Source organism: Mustelus asterias, chromosome 13 (genome assembly GCF_964213995.1).
Source record: "Mustelus asterias chromosome 13, sMusAst1.hap1.1, whole genome shotgun sequence".
Taxonomy (NCBI): Eukaryota; Metazoa; Chordata; class Chondrichthyes; order Carcharhiniformes; family Triakidae; genus Mustelus; species Mustelus asterias.
This window is the reverse complement of record NC_135813.1, coordinates 55,937,657-55,953,356: the sequence shown is the minus strand read 5'-3', so window position 1 is coordinate 55,953,356 and position 15,700 is coordinate 55,937,657. Positions and strand designations below refer to the sequence as shown.

The 15,700-nt window shown below is 42.6% G+C and overlaps 1 protein-coding gene across 2 annotated transcripts in view; it reads left to right on the top strand.

The window, feature by feature from the left end:
* The window catches only part of cabin1 (calcineurin binding protein 1), a 524,701-nt gene that overhangs the window by 106,332 nt on the left and 402,669 nt on the right, over positions 1 to 15,700 (top strand). For both annotated transcript variants that reach the window (XM_078226800.1, XM_078226799.1), the window contains 2 exons: positions 4,101 to 4,252; positions 7,738 to 7,907. In XM_078226800.1, coding sequence (XP_078082926.1) covers positions 4,101 to 4,252; positions 7,738 to 7,907 — 322 coding nt within the window. The remainder of the gene's footprint in view (positions 1 to 4,100; positions 4,253 to 7,737; positions 7,908 to 15,700) is intronic.

Below are 15,700 nucleotides of genomic sequence, written 5' to 3'. Positions count from 1 at the left end.
CTGTTCCAAAGAACCTTCCAGTACGCATTTTACAAATTCCTCCCCGTCCGGTCCCCCAGCTCTAAGCACTTTCCAGTCTGTGCCAGGGAAATTAAAGTCCCCCACTACAACAACCCTATGTTTTCTGCACCTATCCAGAATCTCCTGACACATCCTTTCCTCCACTTCCCGTGGGCTGTTGGGTGGTCTGTAGTACACCCCCAGCATAGTGACTGCACCCTTCCTGTTTCTGAGTTCCACCCACAGCGACTCAGTACATGACCCCTCTAAGTTGTCTACCCTCTGCACCGCGGTAATATGCTCCTTAACTAATATCGCTACTCCCCCACCTTTTTTAGCCCCTCCTCTGTCTCGCCTAAAACACTGATACCCCGGAATATTCAGCTGCCAGTCCTGTCCTTCTTTTAACCAAGTTTCCGTCACCGCAACCACATCCAAATTCCGCACAAGCATTAAGGCCCTAAGTTCGTCTGTTTTACCCGTTACACTCCTCGCATTGAAGCAGATGCACTCCAGACCTCCAGGCCCAGTCAGGTCCTCCTCCTCCTCCAGAGTGCTCCTCTTCTTAGCTAGCCTTGCCCTGGCCCCCAGCTCGACCCCAGCCTCAGTATTTACTGACCTCCTGTTTTGTTCCCCACCCCCCTGCCACACTAGTTTAAATCCTGCCGAAACACTCGAGCAAAACTCCCAGCCAGGATATTTGCTCCCTTCCAGTTAAGGTGTAACCCATCCTTTCTGTACAGTTGCCATCCTGACTTGAAGATTTCCCAGTTATCTATGAATTTAAAACCCTCCCTCTTGCACCAGTCCTTTAGCCACGCGTTCAACTGTAGAATCTCCCTGTTCCGAGCCTCACTTGCACTAGGCACCGGGAGCAGTCCAGAGATTGCTACACTGGAGGTCTTACTTTTTAGCCTAGCACCCAACTCCCTGAATTTCTCTCGTATGACCCCCCTGCTCTTCCTACCTACATCATTTCCCCCAATGTGTACAATCACATCCGTTTGACTACCTTCCTTTTTAAATATGCTTCCTACCCTCTCGGAGACATCCAGTACCCCGGCACCAGGGAGGCAGACTACCATCCTGGATTCTCGTTCAGTCCCACAGAAGCGCCTGTCCGTGTCTCTAACTATTGCGTCCCCCACAACTATCGCTCTCCTAAACCCCTTCTTTCCCTTCCGGACCCCTGAGCCTGTCCCCGTGGAGGCGATCTGGTCCTCGTGGCTTACCCCTGGAGGGTCATCCCCCTCCACAGAATCCAAAACAATATACCTATTGTGGAGGGGGACAACCACAGGGGATCCCTCCACAGACTGCTCACTCCCTTCCCTTCTCCCATCTGTTGCCCATCCCTTTCTCTTATGGGAGACTGCCACTGGGGTGCTTTCTGGCACATCACCCTTCTGACTATTACCCCTCCTAACCGTGACCCACGTGTCTTCCTTCCGAGACCCTGGTGTCACTACCTGACTATAACTTTTATCTATGACTCTCTCATTTTCCCTAACTAAACTGAGTTCATCGAGCCTCAGCTCCAGCTCCCTTACACGATCCTTCAGGAGATGCAGTTCCACACATCTGGCACAGATATGGACTTCCGGGAGGCAAGTTGTCTCCAGGAACTCCCACATCCCACACCGAACTCCCACATCCCACACTTCCTGCCTCACTCGCAGCCACACCCTCTTGTCCCTGAATTAGTTAGTCTAAGGGGTGTTACTGCCTCCTGAAACAGTGTCCAGGTAACTCTCCTCCTCCCTGATATGTCACAGTGTCTGAAGCTCAGACTCCAGCTCATCAACCCTGAGCCGGAGTTCCTCAAGCAACCAACACTTACTGCAGACATGCTCACTGGGAACTACAGTGGGGTCCACCAGCTCCCACATCATGCAGAAACAACACATCACATGACCCTCCATCACAATTACCTAGTTTAAGTTATTACGAACTAAGAAATAATCCTACCTGCCTCGCCCATTTCCGCCTAAGCTGATGAGCCAAAGCCCTTTAGCTCTCACTCTGCTACCTGTTCACCCTGCTGCCAGCTAACGAAGCTGCCCGCTGGATAGTGTGGCCTGCCTTTTAAACTTTACACGCTTAAAAAAAACCCTTCCCAGCTCATCCCGCGGCCCACTTCCGCTTTACTTTTAGAGTAACTTTTTTTAACAAAAAAGAAACCCCGCGAAAAACTAAAAATTAGCCAGTTGCTTACCTTCACTCTCCCACCATAAATCGATCCTCCTCTCAGCTTGTTTCATAGAACATAGAAAAGCTACAGCACAAACAGGCCCTTCGGCCCACAAGTTGCGCCGAACATGTCCCTACCTACCAGGCTTACCGAAAACCCTCTATCTTACTAACTTCCATGAACTTATCCAAAAGTCTCTTAAAAGACCCTATCGAATCTGACTCCACCACCACTACCGGCAGCCGATTCCACGCACCAACCACCCTCTGAGTGAAAAATTTACCCCTAACATCTCCTCTGTACCTACTCCCCAGCACCCTAAACCTGTGACCTCTTGTGGCAACCATTTCAGCCCTGGGTAAAAGCCTCTGAGAATCCACTCTATCAATACCTCTCAACATCTTATACACCTCTATCAGGTCACCTCTCATCCTTCGCTTCTCCAAGGAGAAAAGACCTAGCTCTCTCAACCTATCCTCATAAGGCATGCCACCTAATCCAGGCAACATCCTTGTAAATCTCCTCTGCACCCTTTCTATGGCTTCCACATCCTTTCTGTAATGAGGCGACCAGAACTGGGCACAGTACTCCAGGTGGGGTCTGACCAGGGTCCGATACAGCTGCAGCATTATCTCCCGATTTCTAAACTCAATTCCTCTATTGATGAAGGCCAGTATTCCATACGCCTTCTTAACCACAGCCTCTACCTGCGACGCTGCTTTGAGCGTCCTATGAACCCGGACTCCAAGATCCTTCTGATCTTCCACACTGCCAAGCGTCTTACCCTTAATATTATATTCTTTCATCCTATTCGACCTGCCAAAACACTCATCTGGGTTGAAGTCCATCTGCCACTTCTCCGCCCAGTCTTGCATCTTATGGGTTAAAGTCACCCATGACAACTACCCTGTGACCTCCACACCTATCCATAATCTGCTTTGCAATTTCCTTCTCCACATCTCTATTACTATTTGGGGGCCTATAGAAAACTCCCAACAACGTGACCGCTCCTTTCCTATTTCTAGCTGCATATTACATATTTCAGCCCATATTACCTCAGTAGGCAGATCCCCCTCGAACTTCCTTTCTGCAGCCGTTAAACTATCCTTGATTAACAATGCTGCTACTCCACCTCTTTTATCACCTTCCCTACTCTTACTGAAACATCTATTCCCTGGAACTTCCAACAACCATTCCTGTGTGTTTGGTGCCCCTGATTTCAGAGCAACACTTAAATACTAAATATTATCCAAACAAAGTGCCCATCTATTTTTATTGATCAGCACAAGAAATACAATCAAATCATTCTTAAGTTTCAATTTGCCCTCAAGTAGTTAAATCTAAAACTTCCATGTCGCTTCTCTCTCATGTTTGAGCCCATACTCACACGTGGAAACCTCAACTATTACTAGAGTTTAATTTATACATGTCCTTGAATAGGTCTGCATGGGTTCCGATCCTTCAGAGAAAACAATTTCGACGAACAGGATTATGGGAGCCAGCAAGGAAGTGCAGATAAGGTCACAATCAGAAAAGCCATGTTGAACTGCGGAACAGGCTGAAGGGGAAAAATGGCCTATTCCTGTTCCTCTTTCATATTTTATGCTCCTGATGTAATTTAGAGGACAATTGTAGATTTCTGGCTTCTAGTCAAAGGACCACATCATGAGATTACTGCCTTTTTAAAATTGTTTTGGAGTGTGTATAAATTAAATTTTAGTGCAGGCTTAATAATATCCTCCTCATACTGATTTAACTTAATAACATCTCTAAAAATGGGGTGAGTGATGTACATGTTATAATTCAGGTATATCATAGATCACCATTGCTAAATCTGGTGTGAATATTGATAGAGGATTTATTTTAGATGTCGGGTTATCTGTTCATTGAACCATGTGTTGATTTTCAGGTCTACTTCAGGCTTCATGCCTCGATTCTCAAACTGCTGGAGAAGGATGAAGTGACTGTGGACTGTGAGATGCTCTTCAGCTACATCAAAGAGGCAGCTCAGGGGCCTTTTGCCAGAGGTGAAGAGAAGAGTACCTTTAAAGTCACTGAGAAGTACGTTTCATTAAATTAAGAGGGCTATAGTGACGAATTATATGTGGGCATGAAGTTGGAGACACTGATGCTGTGGGTTTGTTTTTCTTTGATACTTGACATAAACTACTTTTTTTCACTCGCTCCTGAAATGTAAGCATACAAACATAAGAAATAGGAGGAGTCGGCCTTTCGCCCTCGGAGCCTGCTCCACCAGTCATTAAGATCAGGCTTCCTCAACTCTGCCTTCCTGCAATCTGATTGTATTCCTTGATTCATTTACTGTACAAAAGTCCATCCATTTCTGCCTTGAATGTACTCATTGTCTGAGCATTCACAACCCTTCGATCAAAGATATTTTTCCTCATCTTTAGACCGAGATAGCTGACTCCTTTTTCTGACATTGTGGTCCCTAGTTTTAGACTCCCCAAACAGGGAAAATATCCTTTCAGCATCTGTCAAGTCCTTTGAGAAGTTTATATGTTTCAGTTTTTCTCTAAATGCTAGGGAAAATATAGATCTAGCTTTCTTAATCTCCCCTCCCAGGAATCAGTCTGGTGGACCCACTACCTTTGACCTCACAGACCTACATTGAGCCCAAACATCTCGATTGTAATAATCTTATCCTTGTGTTCAAATCCCTCCATGGCTCCTATCACTGTAACCTCTTGCAGCCCTACAACTCTCTCAGAACTCTGCTTTCCTCCAATTCGGACCTCCCATCTATCCCTCACTTCTTTTGCTTCATTGATGGAAATGACTTGAATTAGCTTCCTCTGCCCTTCTGCCTCTCCACTTCTCTCTCCTCCTTTACAATGCTCCTTGAATTTACTGCCTTGACCAAGTTTTTGGTTACTTACCCTGATATCCCTTCCTTTGCTTGGATTAACTTTTCTTCAGATAATGATCTTGCTACATGTTTTGGGGCGGTTTACTGTGTTAAAGACGCTGTATAAATGCAAGTTGTTCTTTTAGTCTACGATTGAGAGAATTCAAGCTTACCCTGGAGCTCCTGAAATTTACTGAATGTTAAGGGTGGGATTTTACAGCCTCATTCGTCCTGAAACAGTAAAATCCCACCTGAGGTCAACGGACCTTTCCATGGTCCGCCCCTCACCCGCTCCAATTCCCGTGGCCGGCGGGATGGTAAAATTCCACCCATAGAGTTCAAACGAAGAAGGTTATGGTAAACCTTTCTAAATCATTGGTTATACCTCAGCTAGAACATCTCCTGTCACTGTTGATGATGAGTTGAACAATCAGCTGTTCTCTAACAGTAGGAGAGTTGGGCTGTACAGGGCATGAACTGGCACCATTGATTTAGGGTAACCAAATAAGTTAAATTTTATGTTTGTTCTGTGGAATTGTAGGTTTTTTTTTTTAGCTTGCTATGAAAATTGAATTATCTTTATTCTGGGGAAATCAAATCCTCTCCATTCCTTTTTCTTGGAGAAGTGTAGTTTTGTGGATTTGGTTTTAAGGAAATGACTCATATTTGTACCATATTGGAGAATCTACTGAGGGCAACAGATGAAGGAAGAAAGCTGGGGGAGGGTGTGAGGGTGGTGTTGTTGCTAGCTAACACCACCACTGAAGTTCTTGTTGAGAAAGCAAATAGGAGTTTAACTTGTGTTGCAATGACAAAAGAATATAACATAAAGAGCATTACAAATCTTAGGTAGTTTTGGACCTCTCAAATGGTGGAGCATATCAAAACACTCAAAGGTGAGTAGAATGATACCCTCTAAATTAAAAAAGAATCTAGGGCTGTTTAGCTTTGGCTTAGTGGGGTTAGGACAGAGGTTTTAAATTGAGAGAATTTTGCTAAATATTTGGTAAACTAGGAAGTTGTCTGGATACTGGATGAGGAGCACTAAAAAGGTTGGCCGTACTTGAAGTCACTAAGCTAGCTGATTTGGAAGGGAAGATGCTGAGGGAAGTAAGGGTAGAAGTTGCAGAGGAACTGGCCACAATCCTACAATCTTCTTTGGCTATTGGGTTGGTGCCAAAAGACAGGAGGACTGCCAACGTTGCATCCTTGTAGAGAAAGGGGGAGAATGATAAACCCGGCCAGTCAGAAGAACATAACATGTCAGTGGTGGAGAAGCTGATAGAAACAATAATCTGAGAGAAAATAAACAGCTACGTGAACAAACTGGAGTAATAAAATAGAATCAGCCTGGATTTATTAAAGGCAAAATAGTGTTTGACTAAATTGCTTGTTTTTGATGAGATGAGAGGGTGGATGAGGGCAGTGCAGTTGTTGTTGTGTGTGCGGAGTTTCAAAAGGCATTTGATAAAGTGCCATCTAGTAGGCTGGTTAGAAAAATTGAAGCCTGGGATAAAAAGAAAAGGAACAGCATGAATACAAACCTAGCTGAGGGATAGAAAACCGAGTTATGGTGAATGGCTGTTTTATTTTGGATCGGATTGTGTGGAGGGTTATATTGCTATTCTTCAGAGTTTAGTACTCGGACCCTGCTGATTGCTGTATACATTGATGACTTGGGGTACAGGGCACGATTTTGAAATTTGCAGATGACTTAAAATTTGAAATGCAGTAAACAGTGAGGAAGATAACCTGTAAAAGGACGTAGGCTGGCAGTGGAATGACAAATCGGAAAAATGAAATTCGACACAGAAAAGGGAGAGTGGATACGCTTAGGTAGGAAAAGGGAGAGAGAATGCAAGCTAAATGGTAAAAGGTTGCACGGGCAGAGAGATCGGGGTGTTTGTGCACAAATCTTTGAAGGTTAAGGGGCTCCAGGGTCGAGGACTAAGGGCTCATCTAAAATCTTTCAGGAATGAGATTAGGAAACAGCTCCTTGTGTGAAGGGAGGTAGATGTTTTGAACTCTTTACAGAAATGACAATTGACAATTAATGCTCTGTCAATTAATTTAGTAATTAAGATTGATATGTTTTTGTTATCTAAAGGGATAGGGGGCAAAGGCAGGAATATGGAGTTAGTTTGCTGATCAGCCATGATCTGATTGAATTGCAGAAACGGCTCACAAGGCTAAATGGTCTGAGAGTAACGGGAAAAATGGTTACAAAATCCATCATTATTCTGCTTTCGGTGCATCCTTCCTCAAGATACTAAAAACACAAATATTATAGGCTGCTGTTTGAGGATGAAAATGTTTGGAAAAACAAGTAATTTGATTGAAGGCATAGTATTTTTTATTGTGGGATGATTTTGGTTTGGATTTTCTGTATGGAATTTTAATATTTTGTGGCTCCTGTTGAAGTAGCGTTCTTAGTTCAGTCGTTGAAGTTTGAAGGGTTTTCCTGGTTCAACAGATTGTTTGCATTGTGTAACAACAGGGACATCTGGTGGTGGGAAGTGATATTCTGTTGTTCTGGAGTCCAATGGTGTCTCCTGCCTGTCTGACATAGACCTGCATGTAACAGAACACTTCTGTCCTATTGTAACATTTAAGTTGTTTGGATGGTGAATGATAACTATCATCTCACTTTTTTATTCTCTTCTTCCATCTACTCTAGGGAGAAGTCCTGTACAAATGATGATGATTCCCATTCTTCTGTTGGAACCATGCCAGGTCAAGGAAATCTTCCCTCAGGTCCAGGTCTGACATCCCCACCTTACACAGCCACTCCGATTGACCACGATTACGTCAAACGTAAAATCCCCCGTCAGCAGGCTTCAATTGATGGTATTTTTCTTGTTATAGATAACGGCAAACTTGGGAGGTGGTTAATAATTGGGGCAATCATAGGTGGTGAATTCTGCTAAATGCGCAACACTGGGTGATGGTGTGTAGGGAAATGGGCAATATGGCTGCTATCTAGCTTCTCAAAAATGATGGGTTTTCAATCAGGTTTCTTTAAACTTTTCTCGGTGCTTGCTTGGATTGTTGTTGGCTTGTTTAAGTGTCTGCTGCTTTGCTTTTATTTGTATGAAGTGCAATTTGGCTGCATCCAGTGCCATTGCAGGAATTGTCATAAGAAGAATAAACTTTTACAGAATGTCACCAGCATTGGCCATTGCTAACGGTTCCCTGATCCAGGCCTCCAAACAGTGTGTTCATCTGTAAAGCACGACAGGCAGTCACTTCAACTCGGTGGCTTTGTGATGATGTCTACATCCACCACTTGAGTTGATCCAGATTGTAACTGCTGCAGTTGCTGCCTTAGCCACTTGTGCATGCTCTGTGTCTTGCTACCTGGTCCCGTGACTTTTATTTTATTGGTATACAATTATCCATAGCCTTTCGTGTACATTTGCTGTTGAGGAATTCAGACCTACTCCAAACTCCCAGATGATAGCAGAACCAATACCTTTGTCCTTCACTCTTGACAGTTTTTAGCATGTGCCCCAACTCACCAAGTGCAAGAGTGTTTGGGGAAGGGATTGCAGAGATCCTAACCTTAAATACGTTTTGAATTGATGGAATGATCTTTCCAGTTGGAAGTTTAGGATTAATTTAGAATGTGATTCTTGACATTCAAAGAATAGCATTATTGAGTTTAGCAACAGTACGATCATCTTTTACAATCGAGTAGTTTTAGCTATTCTTCTTTGTAGGTTTGTTTTTTGATGGTTTTGTATATTGTTAGTTTAAGGAAGTGGTTTGCTTGTTTGTGGATAGGGTGTAGTTTTATTTTGTCCTGTCCCCTGTTTCCAAGCCTTATACAAGGGTAGAAATATTTTTGTTGATTCAAACAAATCTTGCACAGCTATTCAAAGAGGGAGACTTTACAAATTGCCATCTCCTTCAGTCTCATTAGTGCTGGTTCACGTAATTTGGCTGTGTTTTTTGCAATGCAGGTAGGTTGAATAGTGGGGATGTCACTAATGGTGCACTTGTCTCAGCAGATTTTTGTCGATCCTAGTTCAGCAATACCTGAAAACTGTCGCTGCTACACTGAGATCAAATGGCATTAGACCTTGTGGTTTCACTACTTTTTAAATTTGAAAACTTCAGGAGGGATGAGCATTAATTTCATCAGGGATTTTTGTGGGATTTTTAAGTACAGTAAAGAGAGGTGGGCTAATCAGTTCATGGTTAGTTTTCTGGATTTGCAGCACGTTAGCCCAGGTTGGCAGTGAGATTAAGGTAATGAATACATTGAGACCATACGGAAACTAAGGCCCATAGTCCAGTGCACCAACAAGGTTGAAAAGAATCGAATGGAGGAAGTATACAACTAGTGATTGGTTAATGCCAAACTTGAGATCCAAAAAACACTGGGGTGAATGGAGACTCAGAAAGGTAAGGAGCTCCAAGGAGAAATGAAAATAGAAGACAGTGTGATCAATATTTATCTCAACATATTAAGAATATGTGTAGTCAGGAGATGTAGGAATGACTGGGGCAAGGAGAGAGGGGAAGGTGCAAGGCAATGTATTAATGGCTTAGAAAGGACAAGAGGGGGGAGCTCTGATACCAGTTCCAGAGAACAAAGAAGGTTTGGGCTGGTGACAGTGGAAAAGGAGAGAAGTTAGGGGCTGGAAGTGAAAGACAGCGATTGTTTACCCGATGCACTTTTTTTTTTGCAACCTTTGATATTGCTGACAACACCATCCTCCACCATTGCCTCTCCTCTATTCATCAGCTGGCTAAATCTCTCCCTCACCTGGTTAACTGTGCAGTTACAGCCAGGGAATCGCCTTCAATGGCTTTTCTTCCTGCTCCCTCACTGGAACTTCTGCAGTCTTGCCAGTTTCCACCCATGCCAACATTTTGTTTGATACCCCTTTCGTGCAATTGTTTTAGCTTGTTCAGAATTATGAAGGGAATGTCAGAAATGCTTGAGCAAAATATGGAAGCGGTATTAAAGTTTCAGTCTTGGCCCTATATGAAGTCAGCTGTGGAAGAAATTTAGCTTGAAACAGGAAGCTATTTCTTGAACAGTTTTAGCAATGACAGCACTCCACTGAGGTCAGAGATAATGTTGAGAATATTGATAGATGAAGGTTATGAGAGCAGCATCATCGAAGGTGAAAGGCGGCACTGTAAGGCCTGAGAGAGTCAGAGAAAGTGAAGAACTCAATTGTTCTACTGAAGAACATGATTTCAGCTATTACCCTGAAGGTTGTGAGCGATCTAATGAATGCAGCGTGGAGTGATCAGTGAAATCGTTAGAATGGGTTGGATGAGAAGGTCATTTTATTATAAAGAAGGAACAAAATAGGGGAGAAAATTTGGCAGTTGTAGACCACCAAATTAATGGGAAACACATCAAGGAATGATTCACCTACGGCACACGCAGATTTCAGATTAAATTGGATACCCATGAACATACTTTTGTTTCAGGGGCATGCAGCTGATGATTTGCTTAGCTCTATGATGGGAGGATATTTGGTACTGCATGCAATTAATTGATGTTCTTCGCTTGTGCTTTCCGGCTATTTATGTTGGAAACTATGAATCTTATTTTCCTTCAGATGAGGTTACATGTTTCAGTTGTGACGCTCTCCTCTACCTTGCTATGCTGAGAATATGCTTGGACATGCTCGTCATTTAGTTCCATTATGGTGCAATAGATTCCATTGTTAGTTGGACAGATTTTTGTCAAGTCATCTATTTTTGCTTCTGCATCAATTCTGCAACTGCTGAAAGCCTCGTTCACTCCTTTGTCAGGCTCAACTTCTGACACTTTGCTCAACAGTTCAGCACATCCAATCCTGCACTTTTTGTCCTGATTTCTCATCACCTGGATTATCAAACCCTATTGGCTCCTTCTTCCCCAGTAAATTGAATTCAAAATCATATATCTCTTTCAATTGAACCCCAGTCTTCTCCAGACTCTGTGCAGGATATCTTGTGCTTTTCAGTTTCTGATCTCCTCTGAATTCCACCTTCCCTCAGCTCTATTTTGCATCTTGGCTTTGCCCTCATATATGCAAACTCTCTTTCCTCCTCAAAAACTTTCCCAGCCCAGCTCTGGATTGATTTTTTTCACCACTTCCCTGAATACTCTTTCAGTGTGCTGCATCTATTTTCAGCTCAGTTGTACTTTGGATGTGTGATTTTAGACATGTATTTTTTTCCCGCCTAGCATCCTGAGGAACATTTTGATATTCGTCTTTCTCTGCTGTTATATACAGCTTCTATCCTTCCAATGGCCAGATGCAAGTTTCATCCTTTTCTAGTCTGAATGCACTGTTATGATGAAGTCTGTATTTCTTCCTCTGTAACATTTCTCTCCTGTTCAACAAACTCCTGTTGTTTACTATGCTGCAACCATGAATATACCTAAAATCAGTTTATTTTCCCAATGTTCGCTTTAATTTTATTTTATCATCCTGGGTTACTTGTTTAACATTCTGCAATTGAGATTTAATTTCATTTCCTGACTATGTCCTTTCTTATTCTCCATGTTTTCAGATACTTGTTTTAAACTCCTCTGCGGATTTTGAAGTGCCAGTTTGGTGATCCAGACTCCTATTTATTGATTTATGTTGTCTTTTACTCTTGTTTGGCTTAGATTACAAAACTCACCAAGTTTTTTCAATGAAGGGAAAGCAAAAGTGCTGTTTTTAAAGTGCATATTTGCCCAATGTATGTAGCAATCCCAATATTGTTTTGTTTTATTACAACCTCATTATTGATATTGATATATATAAATGTCCTTTTTCCCCTAATTCGAAGTGGATGACTGTTATGTGTTCAATTGTGATATCACAGGTACATTTTATTTACACCCATACTTTATAGAATCCAAATTATTATTGTTTTTTTCTTAGCGTATTTTGCCAATTCATTCATCCCATTTTGATTGTCCTGAAATCTGTTTATTCTCTTTAGTTATTCCAGTTTCCTTTGTAATACCAAAATATTATTTCCGCTGCAATATAATTACTGTCAAGTGTTCTCCCAATTCTTCAATTTCCCATTATTGCAAATTCATTGCTAAGTTAAGTTTGATCAATCTCCCTGTTGTACATTCAGAAAGATTTTGGTATCAACTCCACTCTTTTTTTTCAAAGTTTTTCTCCACTCCCATTGTAAATCATCCTCTTTAATTATACAGCTTCCACTTGAATTAAGAATTACCATCAACTCATGTCCATGAGGGCTGTCTCTTCTAAGAAAACAGTGTTCTGTGCAATAGCTCATCTTCCCATATCATGCTGTGTTATAGACTTGATCTGAGGTACTTCAGTTCATTTTCTTCCATCTTCTGGGATGGTTGGTTTCTTACTGCTTGCTGTAAAGTTCTCCTCCATAACTTTATTTTCTTTATTTAGCTCTCTAGATATTTTAGTAAAGGCCTTTCACCACTTCTTAAAGGAATGAGGGAATGATTTCTTGAAGTCATTTGAATTATTTACATTCATTTGTTGCACTAAACGAAAAACAAATTTCTGTGCAAGTACTTTTTTTCGGGCCGAATGCTACCAAGTCATTGCTGACCAACCCAATCTGCTTGACCCCAAAGCTATTGCTGGTGGGGTTGATGGCAATGTTTAACATTTAGAGAATAATTGACCTCTCCTTCCCACAGCAACCACGTTTATTATCGTCTGTCATTGCACATTCCTCAATTAACTTGAGCATTGATGACACATTCTGCAGATTTGAGCTCCATTTTTATGCATGAAAACCTTTTGGGGTCTAAAGCTCTACTTAATCTCCAAGTTAGAAACAGAGCGTAATGTGAGTATGAAGTGTTTGGAAGATCATTGCCTCTCTCCACTCTGAAATAATGCACAAACTGAACATGATTTTGGTCAACATTTGATTCATTCATTGGCTGGATACAGGCAGTGCTGACAAGGCCAGCATTCGTTGCCCATCTCGAATTGTCTGGAAAAGGTTGTGTTTGGCCACCTTCTTGGACAACTGGTAACAGTTTGAAAACAACTGACTAGCTTGCCAGGCATTTCGGAGAACAGTTAAGAGTCATGACATTGAAGCCACGTTTGGGCCAAATCAACTAATAACAGCAGGTTTCCATCGCTTAAGGACATTAACTGTTGATTACAGAGAAACCATCTAGGGAAGAGAATTAGATTCCCAGCGTAACCACTTCTGCAATTTGTAACAAGCAGAGTTTGGAATTTTGCCAGTTTGTGAGTTCTGGTTCCCAGTGAGTGCCGAGGTTATGGAATAGAGCTAATTCGGAGGAAACAAGAAAACGGTTTCTGACTTACACTTTATCTTTTTCCAAAAATGCAGGTCCACTAATGTCCACTTATTAAAATACATCCTCAAATGGCAAAAATGAGAGATGCTATCTTGGATCAAGTTGATATATCCAAAAGCTAAAACTTCACCATGCTAGGCCAGTGTTTATTGCCTATCCCTAATTGCCCTCGAGAAAATGGTGACGAACAGCCTTCTTGAATCACTGCAGTCCATGTGGTGTAGGCACACCTATAGCGTTGTTAGGAATGGAGTTCCAGGACTTTGATGCAGCGATGGTGACGGAACAGCAATGCATTTCCAAGTCGGGATGGTGTGTAACTTGGAGGGGAGCAGGTGGTGTTCCCATGTATCTGTTGTCTTTGTCCTTCCAGATGGTAGAGGTCATCAGTTTGGAAGGTGCTGTCGAAGGAGTCATGGTGAGTTGGTATGCACTGCTGCCTCTGTGTGCTGGTGGTGGAGGGAGTGAATGTTTGCATTGGGTGCTAATCAAGCGGCTGCTTTGTCCAGGATAGTGTTGAGTTTCTTGAGTGTTGTTGGAACTGCACTCATACAGGAAATTAGAGAGTATTCCATTGCACTCTTGACTTGAGCTTTGAAGATGATGGACAGGCTTTGGGGACTCAGGAGGTCATAGAGTCATTGAGTCATAGAGGTTTACAGCATGGAAACAGGCCCTTCGGCCCAACTTGTCCATGCTGCCTCTTTTTAAAAAAAAAACCCTAAGCTAATCCCAATTGCCCGCATTTGGCCCATATCCCTCTATACCCATCGTACCTATGTAACTATCAAAATGCTTTTTAAAAGGTAAAATTGTACCTGCCTCTACTACTACCTCTGGCAGCTTGTTCCAGACACTCACCACCCTCTGTGTGAAAAAATTGCCCCTCTGGACACTTTTGTATCTCTCCCCTCTCACCTTAAACCTATGCCCTCTAGTTCTAGACTGCCCTACCTTTGGGAAAAGATATTGACTATCTACCTTGTCTATGCCCCTCATTATTTTATAGACCTCTATAAGGTCACCCCTCAGCCTCCTACGTTCCAGAGAAAAAAGTCTCAGTCTATTCAGCCTCTCCTTGTAACTCAATCCATCAAGTCCCAGTAGCATCCCAGTAAATCTTTTCTGTACTCTTTCTAGTTTAATAATATCCTTTCTATAATAGGGTGACCAGAATTGCACACAGTATTCCAAGTGTGGCCTTACCAATGTCTTGTACAACTTCAACAAGACGTCCCAACTCCTGTATTCAATGTTCTGACCGATGAAACCAAGCATGCCGAATGCCGCCTTCACCACTCTGACCACCTGTGACTCCACTTTCAAGGAGCTATGCACATGTACCCCTAGATCTCTTTGTTCTGTAACTCTCCCCAACGCCCTACCATTAACTGAGTAAGTCCTGCCCTGGTTCAATCTACCAAAATGCATCACCTTGCATTTGTCTAAATTAAACTCCATCTGCCATTCGTCAGCCCACTGGCCCAATTGATCAAGATCCCGTTACAGTGGAGATAACTTTCTTCATTGTCCACTGTGCCACCAATCTTGGTGTCATCTGCAAACTTACTAACCATGCCCCCTATATTCTCATCCAAATCATTAATATAAATGACAAATAACAGTGGGCCCAGCACTGATCCCTGAGGCACACTGCTGGTCACAGGCCTCCAGTTTGAAAAACAACTCTCTACAACCACCCTCTGGCTTCTGTCAAGAAGCCAATTTTGTATCCATTTAGATACCTCACCCTGGATCTCGTGAGATTTAACTTTATGCAACAACCTACCATGCAGTACCTTGTCAAAGGCCTTGCTAAAGTCCATTTAGACGACATCAACTGCACTGCCCTCATCTACCTTCTTGGTTACCCCTTCAAAAAACTCAATCAAATTTGTGAGACATGATTTTCCACTCACAAAGCCATGCTGACTGTCCCTAATCAGTCCTTGCACCTCTAAATGCCTGTAGATCCTGTCTCTCAAGATACCTTCCAACAATCTATCTACCACAGATGTGAGGCTCACTGGCCTGTAGTTCCCAGGCTTTTCCCTGCAGCCCTTTTTAAACAAAGGCACAACATTTGCCACTCTCCAATTTTCAGGCACCTCACCTGTGACTATCGATGATTCAAATATCTCAGCTAGGTGAGTTATTCACTGCAGAATTCCCAGCCTCTGACCTGCTCTTATAATTGCTGCATTTATGTGGATAGTCTAGTTCTGGTGATTGGCAACCCTCAGGACCGTGATACCATTGAACATCATGGGGAGATGGTTAGATTCTCATTTCTTGGAGATGATCATTGCCTGGTACTTGTGTGGCGTGAATGTTGCCTCTCATCAGCACAAGC